Source organism: Ursus americanus, chromosome 32, assembly GCF_024610735.1.
Source record: "Ursus americanus isolate L20-20 chromosome 32, mUrsAme1.1.p, whole genome shotgun sequence".
Classification (NCBI taxonomy): Eukaryota; Metazoa; Chordata; class Mammalia; order Carnivora; family Ursidae; genus Ursus; species Ursus americanus.
Genome location: NC_142158.1, coordinates 10,395,352 through 10,408,414, shown reverse-complemented (window position 1 = coordinate 10,408,414; position 13,063 = coordinate 10,395,352). Strand labels below are relative to the sequence as shown.

The following is a 13,063-nucleotide window of genomic DNA, read 5'->3' as shown; positions in this document are numbered from 1 at the left end:
GTCGAATAAATAAATAAAATCTTAAAAAAAACCTGGAAATAAAAGATTTCCTAAAATGATTTTTTTAAGTATGCTTCATGTCCAGTGTGGAGCCCAACAGGGGGCTTGAACTCACGACCCTGAGATCAAGACCTGAGTTGAGATCAAGAGTCAGACGCTTAACTGACTGAGCCACTCAGGCACCCTCCTAAAATGACTTTTTAAAAACACTATAAAAATATATAGCATACATGATGCTAAATGGTGAGATATTAAGAATGTTTTCTTTAAAACCAAATAAGACAAGAATGCTTGTCATTGCCATCTCCAGTGAACATTTTAATAAAGGTTCTACACTGTGTGATAAGATAAGGAAAATAAAGTATAAAGACTGCAGAATAAAAAACAAAATTGGTAAAATTCCTAAATGATATGTTTACTCCAGAAAATCCAAATGAATCTGATATAAAATCAATATACAGAAGTCAACTCTATAACTATACACCAGTCATTAAGAGTAAAAGAAAAACAAAATAAAAAATAACAATTTATAAAAGCAATGAATAAGGGATATGCATAAAGTACCTAAGAATAAATACGTATAAATCATGGAACACTACATCAAAAACTAAGGATATACTGTATGGTGACTAACATAACATAATTAAAAATTACTTTAAAAAAAAGAAATACATATAAAGTACCTATAAGAATATGATAAAAGAGTAAAGGACTTTTAAGTAAACATTTTTAAACTCAGAAACTTCTGATGGAGTGTAAACTGTTATAACAATTTGGAAAACTAACTTTATCTAATAAGGTTAAATGTATGCATACTCTACGACTCACCAATTCCATTCTCAAGGATACACCATAGAAAAACACTTTTTCATGTACACTCAAATATATATACTTACATCTTCATAGCAGCATTGTTACAGCAAAATTTAAAAACAATGTCCATCAATAGTACATGTCCATCAACACTAAATATTCATCAATAAAAAGATATATAAATATATCGTGGCTTGGTTATTCCATGAAATACTATACAGTCATGAAAATGAATGAACCACAGCTATACACGTTGGAGTAGACTAATCTCAGAAGTAAAACATGTAATGAAAGAAGCAAAGGACCAAAGAATACATATAGTATGCAAAAAAGGGCAAAACTAAATTTGTTATTTGCAGATAAATATGTATGTGATAAAATTATGATGAAAAGCATAAACTGATTAAAACAAAATTCAAGGGGGGCCTGGGTGGCTCAGTCGATTGAGCATCTGCCTTTTGATCTCAGCTCAGGTCTTGATCTCAAGGTCATGGATTCAGGCCCCACGTTGGGCCCCATGCTAGGCATGGAGCCTACTTTAAAAAAAATATTCAAGATGGTGGACTCTTCCATGGAAAGAGGAGAGCCTTATTATGAAAGACCTTAGGGTACCTTCAAATCACTAACTCACTGTTAGTGCTGCCTTAGGGTGGGAGGTGGGTAAATGGGTGTTTGTTCTATTATTTTTATTTTGTGTCATGTTTTTCAGCTCTGTAGTTTTTGTTTTTTTGGTTTTTTTTTTTTTTTGTAAGGGGAAAATGCTCTTGAACCAGTGTGATATGTATCTAAACTTGCCCTTTCATTCTATTGATGGTGCATTACTGAACTACATTTATTCTAGAGTGACTAAAAATACAACTGGAATGTCATGGACTTCATGCTTTGAAGTGAAAAGATTGAGAACTGGTTTGAGGAGATTATATGGGAAGCATGTTATCTTTCATATTTATTAATACTCTTAGGTCTATAAAGACCTCAGGTGGAATCTATGTAGTACCACCATAATGACATCACTGGTCATAACTAATGGTCAAATGAGGCATTATTTGTAAAATAATTTAGATGAATAATGTTCAGAATATGCCATCAGGCATTGCTTACCTTATGTCTGGGCCACATATAAACCGCTCAGGATTCTTGCTTATAAACACCGGGAAAAGGATTTCTCAGAGGATATGAAGTAACTCATGGAACTCCGGGGAAGCCTCGACAGCCAGGTTGGAAAACTAGACATGACAGATGGAAGCTTGTGAAGGTCATGTTTCAGGAATCAGCTCATTGGGGCTCCCAGCTTCTGCCACGAGTGCCACCAACTCTAAACCACCCCTGCATCTCGCCCCTCTTACTTCACATTCCAGGTCCCTGCTGGGAGCATCCAGTGGCTAGGTTTAAACCACACACCTAGCCTTTTGCTGCCAGGATTCGGAGTGGGCATGCTGTCTGATCTTTTTGACTTCTGGAGTCCATAAACTTAGGACAGGGTTACAAATGCTAGGTACTGCAGATGAATGAGTGAGTGAGTGAGTGAATGACTAGAAGGGTAAGGAAGAAGGAAGGAGTGAGAAAGGAGAGGAGAGGAGAAAGGGAGGTTAAAATTATCTGCAATGCTCATTAAAAATTGGTTGGTTTCTGGGGCACCTGGGTGACTCAGTCAGTTAAGCGTCTGACTTGATTTCAGCTCAGGTCAGGATCTCAGGGTAGTGGGATCGAGCTCCGTGTAGGACTCCATGCTCAGCAGGGAGTCTGCTTGAGGTTCTCTCTCTCCCTCTCCCTCTGCTCCTCCCCCTGCTCGAACGCATTCTCTCTCTCTCTCTCTTTCTAAAATAAATAAATAAATCTTTTTTTTTAAAATGTTGGCTTCTGAACATCCATCTAAGACTCCTGAATCTAAACTTCTGCAGTTGGTAGGGAGGGGGAGGTTCGACAGGAAACCTCCATTTATTTAACCTGTCCATCAGTTGATATTTTTAAATTTGAGAATTACTGGCATAAATAATGCAGTTCCATAAATCCACTTACTCTTTCTGTGACTTTGAATGACTTAATTTTGCTATTTGAAGGTTAGGATATGTCCTTTAAAAGGGCTCCAAATTTCTTTTCTCCTAATTGTGTCTTTACTAGTTTATTCGTTCCTGTGTGCATTTCTTGAAGATGTATAGCAGCTATTTCAATTTAAAAATTAACAACTTCAGTATTTGAATACTTAGAGCCCCAAGAAGATAAATATCCTGAGTATGTAAGATAAACAAAATAGTTGTCACTTAACCAGCAATGCCTATGTACCTGGCACTGTTCTAAGCAACGTGTTTCTAAGAACTGTCCTAAGAAATGTGTTTCTTATCTAATTTATACTTCTGTGAACTCAGTATCCCCACTTTACAGATGAAAAAACTGAGGCTTCAAATTTTTAAATAGCTAACCCAAGCTGAAGAATGGAGTAGCAGGGCTTCGAATCTAGGTAACTTGCTCCACAGCCTCGACCATTATTTAATACCACCTCAGTAAATGGAAAAGGAAAGATAAATTTAAAAATTCATTTATTGGCCATAAATAAATCACACAATAAAAATAGAGCAAAATAGGGGTACCTGGGTGGCTCAGTCCGTTAAGTGTGTGACTTTGGCTCAGGTCATGATCTTGAGGTCCTGGGGATCAAGCCCTGCATCGGGCTCCCTGCTCCTTCTCCTTCCTCTGCTCCTCTCCCCGCTCATGCTCTCTCTCTCTCTCATATAAATAAAATATTTTTAAATATTTTAAATATTAAATATTTGCTCTAAAAATAGAGCAAAATAAACAAAAGTTTAGCACCACTAAAGTGATTTTTTACTTTGGCCTTGCTAAATCTGCTTTCCTGTCTCTGCCGATCAGTGGCTAAACAGCATGTTAACAAAAGTTTGCCGCTCACTAAGTTCCTGCAAACTCCCCAGGTCCACTGGTCTGCCTGTCCCTTGCTTCTCAACATGGCTAGCTTCTCTTCGGCTCCATCGCACCTTAGCAAGCAGCCTTACTTGTTGGAGCTGCATCTTAGCTCCTGTCTTTACAGAGCCACCCTCTGCTAGAGGGGAATAATGCAAACCCGATCTTACATACTTCTCTATAATTCCCCCTCTTAAAGATTCAGCCTGGGTTGAATGTCATTGACTCGCTTTAAAGAAGAATTTAAATCAAATTGAGTTTTTTTATACACCCTACATATTAAATAATTATGAACAAAAATATGTTATGGGGTCAGAACAGGCATATTGATTGATAAGAAAACAGGCATATCGATTGAGCAGTGTGGTTGAAAGATCTGGTCATCTAAGGGCTCGCTAAATGCTTCTCCCTTGCTCAGCATATGGGCTCAACAAGAGAGAAACAGGAGGCGGCCCCTGCCCACCCTGGTATCTAACACAGTCAGGCAAATGACACCAGCTATCATACAGAGCAAAAGTAGACAATATATGCAAAAGAGCTAGATTGACTATTCCCATAAATGGATGGGGGGGAGATGTGGGCTGGATGACAGAGTGTTGGGTGATTCACACATAACTGGTTGAACAAACATACCCAACAGAGCAGATTAATTAACAAATGTGAGCCTCTAGTGAGATCTCAGTTGGCTCTATCCTCATCCCAATCTTGTTCAACATTTTTATAAATGATTGGATGAAAGAGGGATAGTATAATTGACCAAATGTATGTTACCATGAAACTAGGAATGATGGTTAAGACGTCGAATACAGAATCGGAATCCTAAAGCCCACAGTGTTTCTCCGATCTGCCAGCCCGGTCAGTGGTGTGATGTGTCCAGACAGAGGGAGGGCATATGCTCGTCATGCCCAGTGCTGTACTTACCACACCTGCGGTGGTCCTTCAGGGGCAAATATATCCTAAGTGGAACTTAAAGGAGAACAGACTCTAGACAAAGCGACCAGGAAAATGTGACTGGAAACCAGTGTAACTAAGGGCAGATGTGTAATCTAGCATAGGAGAGGTAGCCTGTGATTTCATGAGACCCATTGCCATACACTTAAGGGAATACCTATGAAACAAAATAGGACTTTCAGCTTATTCTGTAGCATTCCACAGAATATTCTGTGGCTGAACTAAGACAAGACAGGGTTTGACTTTACGGGAAAGAGAAGGAATATCAAGGGGCACCTGGGTAGCTCAGTCCGTTAAGCATCTGCCTTTAGCTCAGGTCATGATCCTGCCAAGGTCCTGGGATTGAGCCCCACGTGGGACTCCCTGCTCAGCGGGGAGTCTGCTTCTCCCTCTCCTTCTACTCACCCCCACTTGCATGCCCACTCTCTCTCTCTCTCAAATAAGTAAATAAAATCTTTTTAAAAAAGAAAAAGAACATTGACTTAGACCTATCTAGTGCCAGAAACCATGTTTACCATTTCTTAATAATTCTATCAAAAAAATAAGATACTTATTATTTTTCCATTTTATGTGTTGTTCTGTTTATCTATTGCTAAATAGCAAACTATTACAAAACTTAGTAGCTTAAAATAATTACATATTATTCTTCTATCTCACCTGTCTGTGGGTCAGGAATTTGGACAGGGCAGAACAAGGAGAGCTTACTTCTGCTCCATGATGCCTGGGGCCTTGGCTAGAATGTCTTGAATAGCTGGGGGCTGTTCATGTATCCTTCTCTGTCTCCCTATCCAGCTTCCAAGGGTGGGCTTCCTCACAACATGGCGCCCTCAAATGGGTGAATCTCTTAGGTAGGGCTCAGGGTTCCAAGAGGTGAGGCAGATGTTGCCCCTCCTCTTGGGTCTAGGGTAGGAGCCAGCATAGCACCTCCCCTGCACAGGGCCAGCCCACATTCAGGAAGAGGCGACAAGAGAGAGGGCATAAGGTTCTATGGCTGTCTCTGACCCATCACACAGGGGAAGAAGCACAGGATCATAGGAACTGGCAGAGCCAGGACTCAAACCAGATCTGACCAATGGTCATCCCAGTCAGTATTCTCAGGCCCTCAGGTATCCTCCCAGATGTCCTCTAAATGTGTGTTTTCTGCCCCAGCCTTGCTTCTAAGCTCTAGACCTTTATCTCCCATCGTGAACTGCACATCTCTATTTGAATTTCATGGCAGCCCCTCAGCAGGAGCAGATGTGAATCCTAAACTCATCACGGGTCCCCTCTCCATCCCAAACTAGGCAAACCAGCAGCCCCTAACAGCTGCCTAGTCTCGCTGCTTCAGCACCCCGGGGTGCACCTGTCCCCGATCTCTCTCATTTCCTGGGTCCAGTCAGTCACTAAGGTCTGTGGGTTCCCATGCACTGCAGCCCACGAGGCTGCTCAAGGATCTGGCTCCCCTGCCCCTCAAGAGACCCCTTCCCAAGTTCTCCCCACCCCAGCCACACTGCCCTGCTACTCTTCCACCCGCTCCCCTGCCTTTGAGTTTCTGCTCAGATACCATCTCTGAGAGGCCACCCTAGCAAAAACAGCACCGTCCCTTAGCCCTTCCATCCCCTAAGCTCGTTTTCTTCCTCACAGTATTTATTGTTACCTGATATGGCAGGGTCTATTTATATGCTTATTTACTGATTGTCCCTGTCTCTGGGTGGAACAGTATTGTTCAACAGAAATACCGCACGAGCCATGCATGTAGCTTTACATCTTATAGTAGCCACATATTAAAAGCCAAAAAGAAGCAGGTGAAATTACTTTTAATAATATATTTTATTTAGCCCAAGGTATCCAGAATACTATTATTTCAACACATAACCTCTCTCTCTCTCTCTCTCTCTCTCTCTGTGTGTGTGTGTGTGTGTGTGTGTGTGTATGCAAAAGGATTAATGGAATACTTTACGCGTTTTGGTCTCGGTTTTGAATTCTGGTGTGCATGCTCTCCCGGCACTTCCCATTGAGACCGGCCCCATTTCAAGGGCTCAGGGGCCCAGGAGCTATGGCTGTGCTTGGACAGTGCTGCTTTAAAATATAAGCTCCACAGGTCAGCGGCCTCGTCCTCCTTATTCACCTCTCTCTTCTCAGTGCCTGAAACAGTGCCTGGCACTTAGCAAATGTTTGTGGATTCCATGAATACAATAAAGTACATGTATCCCTTGGTTTTGGGTCTCTCCCTCCCACACCAGCCTGGTTCCTCCTCACCTGGAGGTGAGGCAAGAGCTTACTATCTGTCGGCCCCTGCAGGTGGGGTCTGTAGCTATTCCTGTCCCGCCTTGGGTGCTCTCCCCTTGTCATCAGTTCCAGAAGCCACTGGAAAGAGGCTCTCTGAGGGAGCAGGCGGGGTGCTGTGTCTGTGCCTGCCTCTAGTGGCGGTAAGATTAAAGCTAGTGAAGCTGTAGGATACACCAGATCTGGTGGCCCCCGCCCACGGGCACCTGCCCACAGCCTCTTCCCTGCTCGGCCACAGTGCCTGTGACTCCAGTTCTCTCTCTTCTCCCCAGTCCCTGCTCTCACCCTCAATCCTGAGCTCTGGGCTGGGGGTCCCCTCAGGGATTTCTAAAGGTCTTCAGTGTAACTTAGGCTGGGAACACTGACATCCGACCTCATGCTTTTTGAATGAGGAAACTGATGCTCAGAGGTCTGTTTGGTCTGAGCTGCTGCCCACCATGATGCCCCGCTCTAAGGGCACAGTGGCCTCCACTGCCTGCCCACTTGTCTGCTGCTTCTGCAACGGTGTGGTGCCAGTCCGCTGCCCCAGCTCTTAGCCTTGGCTGACAGTTCCAGTCCTCTCGGCCCTGCATGTCACATCTACATATGGCCCAGAATGGCCAGCTGGCTTTCAGTTCCTCCTCTGTGGATTCTTTTTTGTTAACAGCTTTATTGGGGTATAACCCACATACCATACATCTTTCCCTTTAAAGAGTACGATTCATAGTTACCCAAAAGATACAAACACAGTGATCCGAAGGGGCACCTGCACCCCAATATTTATAGCAGCAATGTCCACAATAGCCAAACTATGGGAAGAGCGGAGATGTCCATCGACAAATGAATGGATAAAGAAGATGTGGTATATATATATATATATATATATATATATATATATATATATATAGAGAGAGAGAGAGAGAGAGAGAGAGAGAGACAATGGAATATTACCCAGCCATCAAAAAAACCAAAATCTTGCCATTTGCAACAATGTAGATGGAACTAGAGGGTATTATGCTAAGCAAAATAAGTCAATCAGAGAAAGACAATTATATAATTTCACTCATATGTGGACATTAAGAAACAAAACAGATAGGGGAAGGGAAGGGAAGGAAAAATAAAGCAAGATAAAAACAGGGAGGGAGGCAAACCATAAGATACTCTTAACTATAAGAAACAAACTGAGGGTTGCTGGAGGGGCGGTGGGTGGGGGATGGGATAACTGGGTGATGGACATTGAGGAGGATACATGATGTAATGAGCACTGGGTGTTATATGCAACTGATAAATCGCTAAACTCTACCTCTGAAACTAATAATACACTGTACGTTAATTATTGAATTTAAATATAATAAATTTTTTAAAAAAAGAATATGGTTCAATGGATTTTGTTATATTCACAGATATGTGCAAATATCACCATGGTTCATTTTAGACATTTTTCATCACCATCAACTATCACCATCATCACCCCTCCCCCATAGCCCTCGGGAACCAATCATCCACTCTCTGTCTCTATAGAGTTCCCTATTCTGAACACTTCCTATGAATGGGTTACATGGTATGTGGTCTTCTCTGACTGGCTTCTTTCACTTAGTATCACGTTTCCAAGGTTCCTCAAGTAGCGAATCCCTTCCTCTTCATGGCTGAGTAATATTCTACTGTATGGACATGCCCATTCATCAGCTGATGGACATTTGGGTTCTTTCCACCTTTTGGCTATTATAAATAACACCATATGAACACTCATGTACAATCCCCCACCAGCTCTTTGTAGCTCCAGGCCAGGTCAATCTCTGGCAGACATGGGAGAGCAGGTCAGTTTACTGTTCTGACACTTGCAGGGTCTTGCCAGTGGGGAAAATTCAATGTCTTGGCTGGCCCTTCATAGCTGGATCTCCTTCCATTTCCCCCCTGGCTACAGAGAAGCCATGGAGGGAGGGCCATGGTCAGGGCAAGGTCTTAAGAACCAGAGGTCTCAAGTAAGTGGTTAGTGGGCTAAATCAGACACAAGGCCAGTCCAGTTTCAGGGTTTGGGGAGAATGGGGATGATTCTTTCACTTTGATTTACTATCAACTAGGCAACAAGGGGATCAAAGATGGCAGGTGCTGTGCTCCGCAGGGCTCCTCGCTGCCTCCCAGAGATGCCCGGGCTCAGGGGCAGCTGGCCCCCTCAAGGGGAGAGGACAGAGCCTGGCCTCTCATCAGCTGGAGAGGGACCACGACCACAACAACACTCAGGGTCCTCCACATTAGCACCGCGGTCACACACATGGTGTCCTACCTCTTCCAGCCTCATCGGCTACGATCGCAGCACCTCTTCTCCCCTGTGAAATGTGGTCATAATAGCACCAGCCTCATAGGATTCTTGAGAACGCGTGCATACGTGCTCAAACCAGGGCGGAACAAGGAAAGCGCCCGACGCATGTTAGCAACGACTTCTTCCCAAGGCACATGCTTTGTTCTGGGGAGACTTATCTCCAACCTGTGCTCATCCCCTCTTCGCACCTGGCATCTCTATTCTCTGGTTAACCAAGTTCTGCCTATTTCTATTAGTTTCCTATTGCTGCTGTAACAGATTACCACGAACTCAATGTAATGGCTTAAAACACACAAATTTATCATCTTACCATTTGGGAGGGCAAAAGGCCAAAATGGGTCAGAGTGGACCAAAATCAAAGTGTTAGCAGGGCTGTGTTTCTCCTGGGGACTCTAGGGAAGAATTGTTCCTGCCCTTTCCAGCCTCTCAAGGCCACCCGCAGGCCTTGGCTCATGCCCCTTCCTCCCTCTTGAAAGCCAGCAGTGGCTGGTGGCGTCTTTCTCAAACGATACCTTTCTGCCTGAGTCTATTGTCACATCCTCACTGACTCTCTTGCCTGCTTCCTCCCTTGGGATTTCCTTGGCCCACCTGGATAATCCAGGCTAATCTCCCCATCTCAAGGCAGCTCATTAGCAACCTTAAATCCCCCTGCAACCTAACCCCCCCCCACCCTTGCCACAAAACCGCTCATTGTCGAAATTCCCGGCATCAGAGCACCAGTATCTCTGGGGAGCATTATTCTGCCTACCACACTTTTCTTTAATGTTCGATTCTGGTCTCCCCTTGCCACTTGGGTCTTCCCCAAATGACCCAGTCCTCTGCCTTCCTTCCTGAATGACCAAAAAGCTTCTCATCTCTAAGCTTCATTTTACATAGCTTTTGTGTCATCATGGACTGTTCCCTAAGCAAAATGTAACATCCAGAAAGGCATGGACCATGTCTCACCCCATGAGGGAGATAGCATGACAGAGCAGAAAGGCACAGAGCTAGGAGCCAAGAGCCCTTGCTTCCATTCCGTCTCCTGACTGGGAAACCCTGGGCAATTTTCTGAACATCTGTGATTCTCATTTTCCTCTCTGTAAAATAGGGTTCATCCAAAACTCTAGCCCTAGCCATTGTAAGAATCAAACTAAAGCAACATAACAACAAAACAAGCAACTCAATTTAAAAAATGGGCAAAGGGGGCGCCTGTGTGGCTCAGTCGTTAAGCATCTGCCTTCGGCTCAGGGCATGATCAAGCCCCACATCGGGCTCCATGCTCCACTGGGAGCCTGCTTCTTCCTCTCCCACTCCCCCTGCTTGTGTTCCCTCTCTCACTGGCTGTCTCTCTCTCTGTCAAATAAATAAATAAAATCTTTTTAAAAAATGGGCAAAGGACTTGAATAGACATTTCTCCAAAGGAGACAAAGGACCAACGAGCACAGGAAAAGATGCTCAACATCACACATCATTAGGAAAATGCAAATCAAAATCACAATGAGATACCACTTCAGATCCAGTTAGGATGGCTATTATACAAAAGACCGAAAATTACAAATGCTGGCGAGGATGTGGGAAAATTGGAACCCCTGTGCACTGCCGGCAGGAATATAAAATGGTGCAGATGCTGTGGAAAATGGTATGATGATTCTTCAAAAAAGTAAACATTGAATTACCATATGATCCAGCCATTCCACTTCTGGGTATACGCCCAAAATAAGTGAAAGCAGGGAGTTGAACAGATATTTGCGCACCTACGTTCACAGCTGCCTTATTCACAACAGCCAAAAGGTAAAGCAACCCAAGCGTCCATCCACAGATGAAGGGATAAACCAAATGTGATGTATACATAGAATGGGATATTATTCCGTCTTAACAAGGAAGGAAATTCTGGAACATGCTCCAAAGTGGATGAACCTTAAGGATATTGTGCTAAGTGAAATGAGCCAGTCACAAAAGATGAATATTGCATGGTTCCACATATGAGGTTCCTCAAATAGTCAGGTTCATAGAGGCAGAAAAGAGAGAGGTGGTTGCCAGGGGCTAAAGGGCGGGATAGGAGTTAGTGCTTAATAGGGACAGAGTTTCAGTCTGGGAACATGGAAAACTTCCCGGGGATGGATAGTGGTGCTGGTCGCAGAACAATGGAAGGTATGCAATGCCACGGAGCGGTGCACTTAACGTGGTACATTTTATGTGGTGCGTACTTTACCACCACAACAAAAAATACAGCAGTGAAAGTGCTCTGGCAGCTACAACATTTGTACAAATTTAAAGTGACCGTATTCCTGATATTCTATTGCCTCCTCACCATATTCCAGTTCCCAATAAATAGTTGCTAACGCAACACAGAGAGCCCCCCAGGGAAACGCATCTCCTCTCCTCTCCTTTCCCAGCCCATCTGCAGACGTGTATAGCTGATACCTGATGATGTCTTTTAATCGAAAGCAGTCTGAACATTTTTAATGTGACAAAATGTGAAAAGGGATGCAGAAAGCAAGGTGGGGAGAGATGTGCATGCGTTGTGCATTCATGGTTTTGTGTTTATAATCCAATGACGGTATTTTGTTTAAGTCTGCTAAAGTTGGTTCCACCTGCTGGTTTCTTTTGGTGATCCGAATATGCGTGTGCATTCTTCATATGCGTTGGAGTCAGCGCACACAAGCTGTGCTTGTCCCTCACCTGACTTTATGCAGCGGAAGCAGAATCCACAGCACGTAGCCCAGGGAGCCCGAGATCCCGAGCCATGCCGCATGTGGGGAAGGTAGGGACTGAGGGAAGCAATAAGACCTAATAATCTCACCCATTCTCCTAATTGCTTTCTTCTCACAAAGAACCACACCAGCAGCTCGGCTGACCCTCAGGGAAATCTCTGCTTGTTATGAGGCCGGTGGGCAATCCTTCCATCACTGTGAAATGCTGGCAGTTTGTGTCAACAAATCCAATTTCAGTCAATCAATAGACAACCTGCCTCCCAGCTCTGTCCTCCCAGCCCCACGGAGCTGAGAGGCGGCTTTCCCTTCCTCCCAGCCCTACCCACGGGAGACCTGGCAGGGAGAGCTGCTGGCTGGGTGCAGAGGACATGCAGGCAGTGGGGTTAGGCTGGTTGTGGCAGAGGTCCATGGACAGGGAGGGTCCCACGGCCCGCCAGAAACACACTGCGGTGTGTAGGTTAGAAGTGCCAGCTTCGCACAGACAGACCCAGGTAGGAGAGCTGGCTCTGCCACTTTTGGCTGTATGGTCTTTGGCAAGTTCTTCATCCCTTTGAGCTCCAGGTTCCTTATTTCTAAAGCAGGATGGCAATGGTGACTACCTCCAGGATTTTAACAAGTGTTACAGTGCCTGCAGGGCTCTCAGCCCATCTCTGGCCCGCAGTAAGGATAAAGAGGGAGAGACGTTGGTGATCTCCCAACTCTTACAAGCCAAATAGGGCTGTACATGGGAGCTACTGTGGATTTCACTGTCATCATTAGCAACAGCATCATTACCACTGTCTTCTTGAGGATCATGTGGAAAACAGCTCAGGCTTCTACTAGTGGAGTGGGAACCATCCCATGTAGCTCTACCAATATGGAGAAGAACCTTTGACTGCTAGTTCATAAAGGTACACTAAGCAGAGATGCTCATCGGATGTCATCAATGTTTGCAAAAAGAAATATCCAAACGGTAGGATCCCCATCAGAGGCCTGGCACTTGGCCTCAGGGGGGCCATTTGCAGATAGACGTGCCTAAGGAGGTTTGCGCCACTGCATGACATACCTCCAAGTAGGGACAGGGTTTGTCCTACGACATACTGGTCCGGAGAGTAGGGCAAAAGGACCCTCCAGAGGCTTCCTGAGA

At 44.3% G+C, this 13,063-nt stretch overlaps 1 protein-coding gene across 1 annotated transcript in view; it reads right to left on the bottom strand.

Annotated features, from left to right (window-relative positions):
- Positions 1-1,924: 1,924 nt before the first annotated feature.
- The window catches only part of FARS2 (phenylalanyl-tRNA synthetase 2, mitochondrial), a 606,910-nt gene continuing 595,771 nt past the window's right edge, over positions 1,925-13,063 (bottom strand). Inside the window, exon 9 of the mRNA XM_087857911.1 lies at positions 1,925-2,039. Coding sequence (XP_087714037.1) covers positions 1,955-2,039 — 85 coding nt within the window. The 3' untranslated portion in view covers positions 1,925-1,954. The remainder of the gene's footprint in view (positions 2,040-13,063) is intronic.